Source organism: Barbus barbus (assembly GCF_936440315.1).
Source record: "Barbus barbus genome assembly, chromosome: 2".
Classification (NCBI taxonomy): domain Eukaryota; kingdom Metazoa; phylum Chordata; class Actinopteri; order Cypriniformes; family Cyprinidae; genus Barbus; species Barbus barbus.
The window spans coordinates 20,674,473-20,689,535 of NC_136730.1; the positions used below are offsets into that span (position 1 = coordinate 20,674,473).

The following is a 15,063-nucleotide window of genomic DNA, read 5'->3' on the forward strand; positions in this document are numbered from 1 at the left end:
GCTCTATTAGTTCTGCCTGTATCCGGGTTCTGCTGGTGTCCACTCATCATCTGTCTGTTGATGGAGATGACATTCATCAGCATTGCAGCCAACAGACTCATCTTGGAGAGACCCACATGTCTGCTAATCTCCCACAGTATATTCATCACGGGGGGCCATTTCTCTATTATGTAACTGAGGCGACAGACTGCTGATACATCTCAGGCACTCCATGAAATCTGGCGCAGGTGGCTGAGGGGCTGCACTGGGCCAAGTGTGTGAGAGAGGGAAACAAATTATTGGCTGTAGCCTGTTAGATATGAGAAAGGTTTCCAGGTGATGCTTGGGACGACTCATCTGTTCAATCTCTTTTAGGTGCCAGCATCTTTTCACACTTATAGCCTGTGTTAGTAGGTGGAAAACCAACATATGCTGTTGCTCTGAGTGTGTGCTGGTGGTCTCAGTAGAGAGGGGAGGAGACCCTCCCTATAAATTACATGTGGTTTTATCTATATTTTACCAGCACCTTTTGCACCTATGTTTATTGTTCATGGAGTCACTGAAGTATTCTGAAGCATTTGTGTGGAGTGACTCTGCTTCATTTACATCTTCATTTAAATCCTTGATGTTTAAATTAACCATGGTAAGCAAACCAAATCAAGCAGCCAGCAACAAACAATACACAATATCTAAACCTTTGTCCATCACCCTTAACTATCAAACTGTCATTACCCTTACTGAAGGAAGAAAGGAAGAAAGAGAGAGAAGTTCATGAGAAGTATATATTAGTGACAAAGAAACATGCTTTTTCATTGTTTTGTCCTTAGAGCTTCTGTCATAGATCAAATAGCCTTATGTCCACTGAACATAATTTACATGCTGGAATATCACTTTTGTACTGATGATGTTGGCTCACGACACATATAACATTCAAAGGCTGCACAGGTGTATCCATCTGTATTTGCATTTGTGTTTCTGTACTTGGGTTAGACTGGGTGAAATACGAGTGTTAAATGTTGTACCAGGTCTCGGACCGCTTATGCACTGCTTTAATATTTAAAAGAAACAAATGTCTTTGTAAACATGGTGAAGTCACATATTCTGTATTTGCCATCACAAAGTTTTCTGAGTTTATTTGTTTCCACTAGATGGCGCTTGTGTACTTAGACACTTGCTTATCATAGTATAACTTTTCATTCGTTTAATTTGTATAACTTTATACTTTGGTTATTTTACAGTATTTATTGTGATTTCTATACTGAGTTATTGTTTACTTGAGCAAGATTGAAAAGGTTTTTGGTTGTTTTATTTTATTCCCATCTTGCCATTTGTATATCACTTCCTGTTTTGTCATCTGCGCAAAGAGATGGAATGATGTTATCGTTAAAAAAGGTTTAAGATTTCTCTGTATGATTACAAGTCATCCGTCCAAGAAACTTCAAGATATAACCCCCTCTCTTAGCTTACAAGCAGGCAAAAGTGGTATGTTGATGTATTTTTTGTTCATTTAAGAGTTTAAAGTCCTATACGTGTTTTCCGTGTAACTGAATGTGTGACTGATGTTTGTTATTCGTCCTGTTTATTTAGTTCTACGGTGTTGTGTTGGCGTTGGTGTTGATGTCCATGTCCATAAGTGCATTAAACATCTGTAAAAGGAACCTCAGCCTTCGCGTTGTGACTAAGGGAGGCATAGTAGAACACTTCACTGCGTCGGTGAAGGCCAAGATCATCAGATGGTAAAACCTGCACGCGGAAGTCAGCCAGCAAGAGGCAAAAGGAGTTGGATAAGGGAAGTACAACTTTCAAAACGACCGCTATTGAGTGACTGAAGCGGCAGTGAACAAGTAAAGGCTGAACAAGCAAGCACCTTTAAGTTAGTGTCTTGGAAGCAGCACAAGGTTTTGTGAACTGTTGCTGAAGCTTCAATTTTGCTGGTATTTCCATCATCCTCATTCTAAGATAATAGTGGACATTTTCTCATAATTGCTCGGCTTATTAAGAAACTATAAGGACTTAAAGAGACAAACAAATGTGTTATATGTATTATTGAGTTTTTAAGTTTTGCATACTTTATAATTTTGAGTGTTTGCATTTCACAAGTTGTATTCATGCTTCTGCTACTTCACAGTTCTATAGTTCTTAATTTACACAGTTGAAACACTCAAGCCTAGCTGAGTCACTTGCACTAGAACTTTAGACTGTTCCTTTTGAATATCACATTATAGTGCAATACAGAATTGACATGTCAGATACAAGTGAAAATACAGTGTTGTCCAGCAAAGAAGCTATCTGTGCAGATCCTACAGCACAAGAAGGTGACGATGCAGAGCAGGCTCTCCCACCACAGCAGGCTGAGCATGTTGAAATAGCTGCACAAGTACAACAACCTCAGGTGGGCGCAGATAATACACAGACAGATATCAGAAGAAGCCAGCGTGTACGCATACTCACCGAAAAAGGTAAAACATTGCAAGACGCTAGACTGGACAATTTGAAAAGAAGTTTTGAACAGAAATATAGAAGATGGAAGTATCACATCAATGGTTTGAAAAGAGCCATGAAGAACAATGATGGGGCAGATTTGATTTTTGAGGTTGTGAGTACAATTAATGCCATTCAGTCTGAGGTCGACCATATTTATGGTGACATAAGAAGCATCACAAGCCCTGAGCCAGAAATTCGGAGAAAAAATGACACCTGTCTTGCCATTACTAGCACTGCAAATGAAAAGGCTCAACACTTTCTCAACGGAGATTCTGAGAACATACCCTGGCCTGATTCAGATTCAGTGTTTGAAGCCACTGTGTCCAGCATCATCTCTGCAACCTCCAGTAAGTCAAGGTCTATTTCTAAGATGTCCAGTCAGTCTTCCCATTATTCTTTGCAGAAAAGACAAGAAGCAGCGGCTGAAGTAGCAGCTACTCAAGAGGTGATTAAAATAATGAAGACACAGCATCAATGTGAAGAGGAAATTAGGAAACTTGAGGCAGAAGATGAAAGGTTAACGGCCGAGAGAGAAGCTCAAGAAAGGGAAATAGAAGCGGAGAATGCAAGAAAAAGAGTTCAATTTATCTCAGAAAGTACTATCAGGAAAATAAGGTTGGAAGAGAAGAAAAAGGAAGTGGAGCGATTGGAAGAACTAAAAAGACATAACGCAGCACAAGCAAGGCTACAAGTTTATGCTGAAAGCATCGAAGCTGATGAGGGAAAAATGCGTTCCGCTCCTCCTCTTCAACAAAAGCAAGAAGACTATCTCTCTCAGCCAAGCATTCCTAACTCTCTCTCTTTACAGAATGTCTCTCAACCAAATCAACCTGCTTATTCTCCTCAAAGGTTTCCAGTCACTCAAGCTCATGTATCTCAGTCAGATGCATTAGCTGCTTCCAGTGAAGCCTCTAATGACCTTGTGAAGGCACTCGCTGAAGCTATTACAGCCAATAGGATTCCAATTCCAGAACCTGCTGTTTTCTCAGGAGAACCTCTGAAGTATAATGATTGGAAACTGTCCTTCAGGACGTTAATTGATCGCAAGAACTTACCAGCCCAAGAAAGGCTTTTCTTTCTACGCAAGTATGTAAGTGGTCCAGCCAAGAAAGCTATTGAAGGACACTTCTTGGTTGGAACAGAAGCGGCTTATATGGCTGCCTGGAACATACTTGAGGACCGGTTTGGCAATCCATTTGTAGTTGGCAAGTCATACCGCGACAAAATACAGTCATGGCACAAGATTGCTACCAAAGATACCAAAGACCTCCGGGAATTTGTAGATTTCCTGAGCAGCGTTGAATCAGCCATGCCTTATGTTCAAGGTTTACAAGCTCTGAATGACTGTGTTGAAAATCAAAGGATATCAGCTAAATTGCCAGAGTGGTTGAGTTCACGTTGGAATAGAGTAGTTACTAAGTTCCAAGATGAATACAAAGGATTCCCTGATTTCAAATACTTTGTTGAATTTCTCAACAAGGAAGCTAGAATCGCATGCAATCCTATCACCTCACTGCAAGCAATAAAGCCAGTAGAGCAAGAGAGATTCAAGCAACCTGATCAAGATCACTCCAAGTTTCAACGGAATCGCCACTCAAGCATTAAGACATTCACTACTAGTTCCAGTGAAAAGACTAGCGTCATGTGTGTCTTTTGTAAGAGACATGGCCACACTCTTCATAAGTGTCGTAAGATTATGGAAAGACCAGTTGAAGAAAGATTGAAGTTTGTACAGTCTGAGAAATTGTGCTTTGGCTGTCTTAAGACTGGTCATAACTCTAAGGGATGCACCTCTAGGAGTGTGTGTGAAAAATGTGAAAGGTATCATCCAACGTGCTTACATGAGGATCGGGTAAATAAAGGCCCAGGACAAAGAACTAGACTCAATCAAGATCAGTCAAGGTCTAATCAAGACTTTGCAGACAGAACAACTGAATCACAGAGGATACAAGAGTCTATGCCTGTGACTTCAAACAGAGTGGTTCAAGAAAAGAATGGCACTTATACTTCACCCATCGTTCCAGTGTATGTTTCAACTATAGCTGAACCAAGGAAGGAGATTTTAGTGTACGCCTTGCTTGATACTCAAAGCGACACCACTTTCATTTTAAAGGACACAGCTGAGACACTTGATACTAAAATGGAACCAGTCAAACTCAAGATTTCTACAATAACTTCCAAGACTAAGGTTGTGTCCAGTCACAAATTGAATGGACTACAAGTAAGAGGTATTAAGTCTGAAGTGAAAATCCAACTTCCAACGACTTATACTAGAGACTATATACCTGCAAATAGATCTCATATACCCACTTGTGAAACAGCAAAGAACTGGCCTCATTTAGAACATCTGGCAGATGAAATGGCTCCTGCACTTGATTGTGAAATAGGTTTGTTAATAGGGTATAACTGTCCTCAAGCCTTACTTCCCAGAGATGTTCTCAGAGGTAATGAAGATCAGCCCTTTGCACAAAGATCTGTGTTAGGCTGGAGTATAATCGGATGCAACCACTACGATGGTGATTACGAAGATGAAATTGGCGTGAGTCATAGGATTATTATGAAGCAAGTTCTACCTGCTGGCGAACCTTCTCACAAACTCAAGTCTGAAGTCTGCTTTGTTCGCAAAAACAAAGTTAAGGAGATGATCACTCCAGCAGAGATACTGAAGGTATTTGAGTCAGACTTTGTTGAAAGGACTAATGAGGAAGCTTCTGCATCGCAAGAAGACCTACGGTTTCTGACAAAGTTAAATGAAGGCATTAAGCAACTGCAAGATGGGCACTATGAGATGCCGTTGCCTTTTAAAGGTGAGAAACCGTACTTGCCGAACAATAAAGCGTGTGCAGAGCATCGACTCAAATCCTTAGAGAAGCGTTTGAAGAGGGATGAACAATACTTCAAGGACTACCTAGCTTTCATGAAGGACATAATAGCCAGAGGTGACGCTGAAAGGGTCCCAGAGATGGAGTTAAGCAATCAGCCAGCATGGTATATCCCTCACCATGGGGTTTATAACCCACAGAAGCCAGGCAAGATTCGCATTGTCTTTGATTGCTCTGCACGATTTCAGAATACTTCTCTGAACGAGCATCTGCTGACTGGGCCCGACCTCACAAATACCCTTGTTGGAGTCTTGTGTCGCTTTCGGAAAGGGCAGGTAGCCATCATGTGTGATGTGGAGCGTATGTTCCATCAGTTTTATGTTGCTCCAAAGGATCGGGACTACCTCAGGTTTTTGTGGTGGGAAGAAGGCAACATGGAAGCTCCACCATCAGTTTTCCGCATGAAGGTCCACTTGTTTGGAGCTGCTTCCTCGCCTGGCTGTGCAAACTTCGGGCTCAAGTACCTTGCCTCACAAGGTGAAGGCAAGTTTAATCAAGCCACAGTGAAGTTTATACAGCGTAATTTTTATGTTGACGATGGCTTGGCAAGTGTGGATACGGAAGCAGAGGCTATCCAGATGGTGAAGGAAGCCAGGGATCTCTGCAATACCGGGAAGCTCCACTTGCACAAATTCATCACCAACAGCAAGAGGGTAATCACCACAATCCCGAAGGAGGAATGCACTGAAGGTGCAACTGACTTTGACTTGGCCCTAGGAGAACCTAAAATAGAAAGGGCACTCGGAGTTCATTGGTGCATAGCTTCAGATGAGTTCCATTTCAGAGTACTAGTAAAGGAAAATCCTTTCACTAGAAGAGGTGTGTTGTCTACAGTTGCTTCCATTTTTGATCCTCTTGGATTCGTCGCTCCCTTCATTCTGGTTGGGAAGAGGACCTTGCAAAGGATGTGCAATGACAAGATAGGCTGGGACGAACCACTTCCTGATGACCTCAGGCCGCATTGGGAAGCTTGGCTACAAGACCTCCATAATCTGGCCTCAGTAAAGATACCACGTTGTTATGTGCCATCAGAGTTCAAAGATGTCCAGCAATATGAGTTACACCATTTTGCTGATGCCAGCGCGTCAGGCTATGGGGCATGTTCATACCTCAGAACTGTGACCAAGTCTGGTGAAGTTAACTGCACTCTCGTTATGGGTAAAGCAAGAGTTGCCCCAACAAAGGTAACAACAATTCCAAGATTGGAGCTGTCAGCTGCAGTTGTAGCCACAAGAACTGGTGATCTGCTCAAAAGAGAACTAGAATTGGATGGTATCTGTGAATACTACTGGACCGATTCCAAGGTTGTCCTTGGTTATATTAACAATGATGCAAGACGGTTCCACGTATTCGTAGCCAACCGAATTCAGCAGATCAGGACAAGCACTGAGCCTAGTCAGTGGAGATATGTTGCTTCAGATCAAAACCCAGCTGACCATGCCTCTCGTGGGCTCACTGTGAAGGAACTCACGGAATCTAACTGGTTTACTGGTCCAAGTTTTCTCTGGCAAGGAGAACTCCCTAAGGAAGACATTAAGGTAGAAGTTTATGAAGGAGACCCAGAACTCAAAGGGGCACAGGTTCTTGCAACCAAGGTAAAAGAAGAGATGTCTCTGTCGGATCGCTTGGAAAGGTTTTCAGATTGGAAGAGGGTAGTGAAAGCCATAGCTAGACTCAAACGTTGTGCGAGGAGTGTGAAGGGTTTGGTAGAAAGATCCAACGAAGTCACAACACTCGAAGAAAGGAAGGATGCTGAGCAATTCATAATTAGAACAGTTCAAGAGGAAGTGTTTGGCGATGAAATAAAATCTCTAAGACAAGGGAAGGAAGTTCATTCAAATCAGTCCAATAAGCTGTATAAGTTAAGTCCGTTTATTGATGATCATGATATCTTACGGGTGGGAGGAAGATTGACGCAGGCGGAGCTTCACCCTCATGTCAAGCATCCGGCCATTCTTCCTAAAGGTCACCACGTATCTCGTCTACTCATTAAACACTTCCATGAGAAAGTGCAACATCAAGGTCGAGGCATGACCTTGAATGAAATTCGCTCCAATGGCATTTGGATTTTGGGATGCAGTAGTGAAGTGTCATCTCTTATCTACAAATGCATAAAGTGTAGGAAGTTACGGAAATGCAATCAGGAGCAAAAGATGGCTGATTTGCCACCTGAAAGGATGGAAACTACCCCTCCTTTTACCTATAGTGGCATGGACTGCTTCGGGCCGTTTTATGTTAAAGAGGGAAGGAGAGAGCTGAAGAGATACGGACTCCTGTTCACCTGCATGTGTTCGCGGGCCGTTCATCTTGAGGTACTGGATGATCTTAGCACTGATGCTTTCCTTAACGCTCTGCGTTGTTTCATTGCAATTCGTGGCAATGTAAGTCAGTTGCATAGTGATCAAGGTACTAATTTTGTCGGTGCAAAGGGAGAGTTCCTGGAGTTGATGAAGGGAATGGATCGAGAACGTGTGAAAGAGTTAGGTTGTACCTTTGTCATGAACCCGCCTGCTTCCAGTCACATGGGTGGTGTCTGGGAGAGACAGATCCGGACTGTAAGGAGTGTACTGACATCCATCCTTGACCAGTCTGCAGCGAGACTGGACACTTCTTCTTTAAGAACGTTCATGTATGAAGTAATGGCGATTGTCAATAGTCGTCCATTGTCCTTAGAACACATCAGTGATCCTGTGGGACCAGAACCATTGACGCCAAATCATATACTAACAATGAAGTCAACTATCATCGCACCACCTCCTGGAGAGTTTGTGAGGGAGGATCTATATCTTCAGAAAAGATGGAAGAGAGTTCAGTTTCTGGCGAATGAGTTTTGGACCAGATGGAGAAAAGAATATCTGTTGAGTTTGCAGCAGAGAAATAAGTGGAATAAGAGCAGGAGAAACGCTAAAATAAATGATATCGTTCTGCTCCAAGATGACTTAGCACCACGAAATCAGTGGAAGCTAGCCAAAGTGGTAGAAGTCTTCCCAGGGACTGATGGAAGGGTGAGAAGACTTAAACTTTTTGTAAGTGATGCAACACTGGATAGTAAGGGTGCACGCACAAGCAAGTCAGTTTATCTAGAAAGACCCATACACAAAACAGTCTTATTACTTGAAGCTGATTAAAGGTTTAAGTTTGATGAGAATGATTCCACTGTGCATGTTTAACGTGTACGAAATTCCTTCTGAATGTTAAGTTTATGATAATACTTCTCTTAAGAATCACACATAGTGTGATGGTGGGAGTGTATTTGCCATCACAAAGTTTTCTGAGTTTATTTGTTTCCACTAGATGGCGCTTGTGTACTTAGACACTTGCTTATCATAGTATAACTTTTCATTCGTTTAATTTGTATAACTTTATACTTTGGTTATTTTACAGTATTTATTGTGATTTCTATACTGAGTTATTGTTTACTTGAGCAAGATTGAAAAGGTTTTTGGTTGTTTTATTTTATTCCCATCTTGCCATTTGTATATCACTTCCTGTTTTGTCATCTGCGCAAAGAGATGGAATGATGTTATCGTTAAAAAAGGTTTAAGATTTCTCTGTATGATTACAAGTCATCCGTCCAAGAAACTTCAAGATATAACCCCCTCTCTTAGCTTACAAGCAGGCAAAAGTGGTATGTTGATGTATTTTTTGTTCATTTAAGAGTTTAAAGTCCTATACGTGTTTTCCGTGTAACTGAATGTGTGACTGATGTTTGTTATTCGTCCTGTTTATTTAGTTCTACGGTGTTGTGTTGGCGTTGGTGTTGATGTCCATGTCCATAAGTGCATTAAACATCTGTAAAAGGAACCTCAGCCTTCGCGTTGTGACTAAGGGAGGCATATATTCATTACACAAAATATAAGAAAAATACTAATAATGAATAATCCATCATTTGTATAAACCTGCAGTGTCTGTAAGCGGATCAAACCAGCTGTGCTCTAGACAGTGAAATACTGGATCAGAAAGACCTCATCTGAAGAAAATTAGCTGTAATGAACAAAAACAAACTATAATTTCTGCACTAGCCTCATACAGCTGACATAATTCACTCTGTTGGTTTAAACTCTCAATCAAAAATAAAATTTTGCATGGAATGTATGCGTGCTTTCATGAATATCTAAAAACCCATCAGTCAAATGCATCAACTTCAGATATGCCTATATTAGGGGAAATGTAAGTTTTGGACAAATAAGCAACTTTTCCATAGAAGAAAGAAATGAAGTATGACCAGCAGATGGCGCTACTGTCTCATTCACCTGGGCACAGACTTCACTTCATGTGTCTGAATTGACAGATGCGAGGACTCCTGTTGTTGAGATATCTCCTCTTTTACATGGAGATCTGCTTGACGTGCACGTAAGAAATATTTGTATGACTTCAGATTTTCATTAAAAAAAAAAAAAAAAAACTGGGTATTTGATCATCAGATACTCACTCCTTAAACATCTCATACATCCCATGAAAATATTAATAATGAGTGTAATTAAGTAGACTTCACAATGAACATAGAGTGAATAAGCATTGATTAAATGATTAATATGTTATTCCACATTTTATACAGCTTGTTTAGAAATCTGTTATTTATCCCTAAACTGTGTAAATTATAGTCAAATACCCCACAAATTATATTGCTGTCACAACCTACTACTCCACTGCCTGAATGCAACATTAATAGAACTTCAAATTGAGTACATGAATCAAAAATTAATATTAGTATTTGTAATATTTTAAGGGAAGATAGACACTACAGACAAACCCCCTGTTTGTTTGAGGCACTGGTACATTTTGAGTAAATTTTGCTTGCATATCACGTCTTTCAGACTAGTGGAAAGAAAACATCCCAAATAGGCCTACATAGTTAAATGATTATTTTTTTATTACATTTTATCTGTTTGCAGATTTCAAATACAATGTGTATCTTCAAAGGCTGTTTTCTCAAAATGATTTTTCCCTTCAATTGGTCAGAAATCTCAACTTCATCGGTGCCGATGGCCTTGTGAGCAGCACACTAACATGCAGCACCGTTGCGCTACAGGCGTCCCGAGTTCGAATCCTCACTCTTGAACCTTTACCGATCCACTCCCTCTCTGTCTCTCCCACTTCGCTTCCTGTCATTACACTGTTCTGTCTAAATAAAGGCAAAATGCCAAAAATAAATAAATCTAAAAAAAAAAATTATAAAAATAATACTAAAAATATTCCACTTCAATAACACTCACAAACCCTTCAGTTACAGTATATTCCTGTGTATATTCTGACGGTTTCTACAGAGGACACTGTTCATTTGTGCGCATTATTTATGTAATATTTAATTAAAACAAATAATTATACATTTTTAATTATACGGCAGGCACCAGACACACTTTATTATGACCTAAATCCTCAATTATATCAAAACAAAAGAGAACTTTGTAATTCAGATGAGGCTACTAGTTTAGTCATTTAACAACCTCAAGACTTCAAATGACACTGTAAGAATGATATGTTTTATTTTTTTCTTATTATTTTATCATGTAAATCATCTTTCATATTTATACACAGAAACTTCTAGTGTCACCTCAGGAGGGTGTGACATGTGTGACAGTGACTCATTTGTTGTTCATTTAACTGACTTGTGTAACATCACTCTCCGGGTTCCCCCTTTTTGCTACTGGTTTTAATTTCAAGTAAACTGTTTACTGTTTCATTCAATTTCAGTTTCAGAAAACCAAAAGTACAGCACAATAATGAAACAATGAATTACTGTAATATGTGGACATATGATTTGTCTCCACCTTTTTCTGTCATATGAATAACACACAGTGGAAGTGTTGCTTTGTAAGCTGTAAGCATAAGGAACTGAAAAGCAGTTTCAGTCAGAACTCAGGCTCACTAAAAACAGAGACCAAAATGAACATCTCCTTTCTCTATAGTGACAATGATACGGTAGCGGACAGCTGGTCATCTGCAGGGAACATTGCATCCTGTGTGATCCTGGGGCTGTGTTTCCTGGTGGGCACACCTGGGAACCTGCTGGTGGTGTGGACCATCTTGAAGCATGTGAAACAGCGTTCACATACGGTGCTTCTCATCCTCCACCTAGCAGCCGCAGATCTTCTGGTGCTGATCACACTGCCGCTGTGGATTTACTCGCTGGCCCGTTCCTGGGTGTTTGGAGAGGCTGCCTGCAAAGCCATGGTGTACATCATCAATGCCTGCATGTACAGTAGCGTCTTCATCATCACCATCATGAGTGTGGAGCGCTTCCTAGCTATCAGATACCCCTTAAAGATGCTGTATTGGCAAAATAGGATGTCCATGTCCAGAATACTGGCAGTGACCTGGATCCTGTCATTCATTTTGGGGATTCCAGTCATCCTAACCCAGTATATCGATGAAGATGACGATGGAGTGAAACATTGCTTCTTCCGGGAGTACAACTCTATGTCCTTCGAAGTCTTTTGTATGTGTTTGGAGACTCTGCTTGGCTTCGTTATTCCATTTCTCACACTTGCGATCTGCTACTGTCAGGTTGCAGTACAGCTCCGAAAGGTGCGCTTTAGGACCAAGAAAACGGCCTTTCTCATTTGTGGAGTGGTCATGGCCTTCATTTTGTGTTGGTTACCTCACCACATCCTCAATGTCGTAGGGATGGTGCTTCTTCTAGTAGGACAATCAGATGAATGGTCTCATATCCCAAATAGTGTTGTCTTCATTTCTGGAGCTCTGGCATTTATCAGTAACTCAGTAAACCCCGTGCTTTATGCATTTGCTTCTAAAAACTTACATGGAAGTCTGAAGAAGTCTGGGATAGTGAAGCTGTTTCAGGACTTAACAACACAAACACAGCAAGGCTTCTTACAGGATTGTGGACTGCAGGATGGAAAGATCCTTGAAGATCCCAATGGTTGTGAACACAAGGGATCTCACAGCTCTCCCTGAGTAACTGTTAGTCTTATAAGAAATTAAGATATTTTCTTAATGGTCAACTTTATTTAAATGCCACAATATTTCTGTTTGTTAATAGTCAAAATTGTTAAAATGCCACAATAGTCATATGTTTTTTTTTTTTTTTATCAAAATGGTTTAAATATCAAACTTTTGTGGTCAAAAATTGAAATGACATAGATTTTTTATTGATGATACTTGTTTAAATGCCACAATATCTCAAAAATTTGTGATCAAATTTGTTTAAATGCCATAATAGTTGATTTTTTGAATGATTAAAGTTGTTTAAATGTCATAACACTTAATACAGAGGTGAAATTTTTTTTTTTAAATAAATAAATAAATAAAAACCTAAAATATTCTGCTTGAGCATGTGTAAGGCTTTAAAAATGTTTCTCTGCCCCAGTATTGTATATCTGAAGGGCCTTTAAAACATATACTTATATATATATATTAGTCCTGTGCTGTTAAAGTAGGCCTAGTTAAAACTCCACAGTGAGGTAAACTGTCTCGCCCAAATTGTCAGAAATTCACGAGTTTAAACACAAATCGTAATTGCGTCCACTTTTTACAGAAGTCTTATATCTGAATTTGCAGTTTCCACAGAAGGGAAGTGAGTTTTGCTGAGGCAGGTTTTCTAGCTCAGTGGTTAGATGTATAGCAGACTCGAGTGGACAGAGAGAGAATCATGAACGCTACAGCTTATTTTCAGGAGGATGAGGAGACCGAGCTGGTCTTGGTGGGGGCCTGTGTGATCCTGGGGCTGTGTTTCCTGGTGGGCACACCTGGGAACCTGCTGGTGGTGTGGACCATCTTGAAGCATGTGAAACAGCGTTCACATACGGTGCTTCTCATCCTCCACCTAGCAGCCGCAGATCTTCTGGTGCTGATCACACTGCCGCTGTGGATTTACTCGCTGACCCGTTCCTGGGTGTTTGGAGAGGCTGCCTGCAAAGCCATGGTGTACATCATCTATGCCTGCATGTACAGCAGTGTCTTCATCATCACCATCATGAGCGTGGAGCGCTTCCTAGCTATCAGATACCCATTCGCCTCAATCGGCTGGAGGAGGAGACAAGCACTGAACAAGGTACTTCTAATGATATGGATGGCTTCATTTCTCCTCAGTATTCCCGTTATTATAACTCACAATTTGGGAGAAGTTCATGGACAAAATCAATGTCTGTTCAGGGAGTATGAGACTGATGCCCAGGAGGCCGTGTTGCTCATTTTAGAGTCTCTTATAGGCTTTGTCATCCCTTTTTTCACTCTGTTGGTCTGTTACGGCTGCCTCTTCAGTCGCATAGCGCAGATGAACTTCAAGTCCAAGCGAAAGTCGACGGTTCTCATCTGCAGTGTGGTGGTGATGTTCGCTCTGAGCTGGATTCCTCATCATGTGGGGAACCTTCTTTCCCTCATCTCGCTCGCTCTCAAGCATTCAAACCCCAACATGGCGAAAAGTTTGGAGGAAGCCTGCACCACAATGACCATTATAGCAGGAGCCCTGACGTTCATCAGTAGCTCAGTCAATCCAGTGCTTTACGTGTTTGCCGCTCGTGCCTTCTGTAGCTCGCTCCGGGAAACTGGAATACAGAAGCTCTTCCAGCATCTGTCCAGTGCAGTGTCAGGCGAAGGGAATAAAGAGTTATCATTTGTGTCCAAAAGACAGAGTTCACACACCACCAACTCACAGTGTCTCGTGGACTCAAAAGCGCCTGTAGATGTGGCTATGGAATCATGCATCAGTACCTCAGACTGACTCTGTAAGAAGCTTTATACCCACAACCTCAATAAAAGTAATAACCTTTACAACTGTTATTTCTCAAAAAAAGAGTGCTTGAAGTTGTATATTACGTTGTCTTAAATTGCAACTGCATATTCTACGATATTTCTGATATAACTCAAATGCCTTTATAGACAGACCTTAGTTTTAGTAGTCATGTCAAAGCAGTAACTAAATCAGCATACTATCATCTCAAAAACATTGCAAGAATTAGATGTTTTGTTTCCAGTCAAGACTTGGAGAAACTTGTTCATGCCTTTATCACCAGCAGGGTGGATTACTGTAATGGTCTCCTCACCGGCCTTCCCAAGAAGACCATTAGACAGCTGCAGCTCATCCAGAACGCTGCTGCCAGGATTCTGACTAGAACCAGAAAATCTGAGCATATCACACCAGTCCTCAGGTCCTTACACTGGCTTCCAGTTACATTTAGAATTGATTTTAAAGTACTTTTACTCGTTTATAAGTCACTCAATGGCCCAGGACCTAAATATATTGCTGATATGCTCACTGAATATAAACCGAACAGACCACTCAGATCATTAGGATCGAGTCAGTTAGAAATACCAAGGGTTCACACAAAACAAGGGGAGTCTGCTTTTAGCTATTATGCGGCCCGCAGTTGAAACCAGCTTCCAGAAGAGATCAGATGTGCTAAAACATTAGCCACATTTAAATCAAGACTCAAAACTCATCTGTTTAACTGTGCATTTGTTGAATGAGCACTGTGCTAATATGTCCGAACTGACTGCAATGAATTTTAAGTATAATCATTTTCTTTAAATTTATTTTAAATCAATTTCTATATCATTTTAAAATTCCTTGTTTTTATTATTTTTATTTCCATGTTTTTATTGATTTTTAATGTCTATTTCACTTTCTTTTATGTAAAGCACTTTGAATTATCACTGTGTATGAAATGTGCTATATAAATAAACTTGCCTTGCCTTGCCTTATAGCAAATATTTCTGTCTGTTTACAATCAAATTCCCATGGTATCTTATGTAAACA

General features: G+C 40.6%; 2 protein-coding genes across 2 annotated transcripts; both read left to right on the plus strand.

The window, feature by feature from the left end:
* Positions 1-11,231: 11,231 nt before the first annotated feature.
* On the plus strand, positions 11,232-12,263 carry LOC306881275 (leukotriene B4 receptor 1-like; the record flags this gene model as incomplete). Its single annotated transcript, XM_079435285.1, has 1 exon — positions 11,232-12,263. The coding sequence occupies one exon, from the start codon at positions 11,232-11,234 to the stop codon at positions 12,261-12,263; it is 1,032 nt and encodes a 343-aa protein (XP_079291411.1).
* Positions 12,264-12,874: 611 nt separating this feature from the next.
* Positions 12,875-15,012, plus strand: LOC306881853 (leukotriene B4 receptor 1-like). The gene is made up of 2 exons (XM_079436184.1): positions 12,875-14,065; positions 14,321-15,012. The coding sequence occupies exon 1, from the start codon at positions 12,958-12,960 to the stop codon at positions 14,026-14,028; it is 1,071 nt and encodes a 356-aa protein (XP_079292310.1). The 5' UTR covers positions 12,875-12,957; the 3' UTR covers positions 14,029-14,065; positions 14,321-15,012.
* Positions 15,013-15,063: the final 51 nt, after the last annotated feature.

What these genes read in the sequence shown, in the direction of transcription:
- LOC306881853 (XM_079436184.1), top strand. Translation starts at nt 12,958, where the DNA reads ATGAACGCTACAGCTTATTTTCAGGAGGATGAGGAGACCGAGCTGGTC.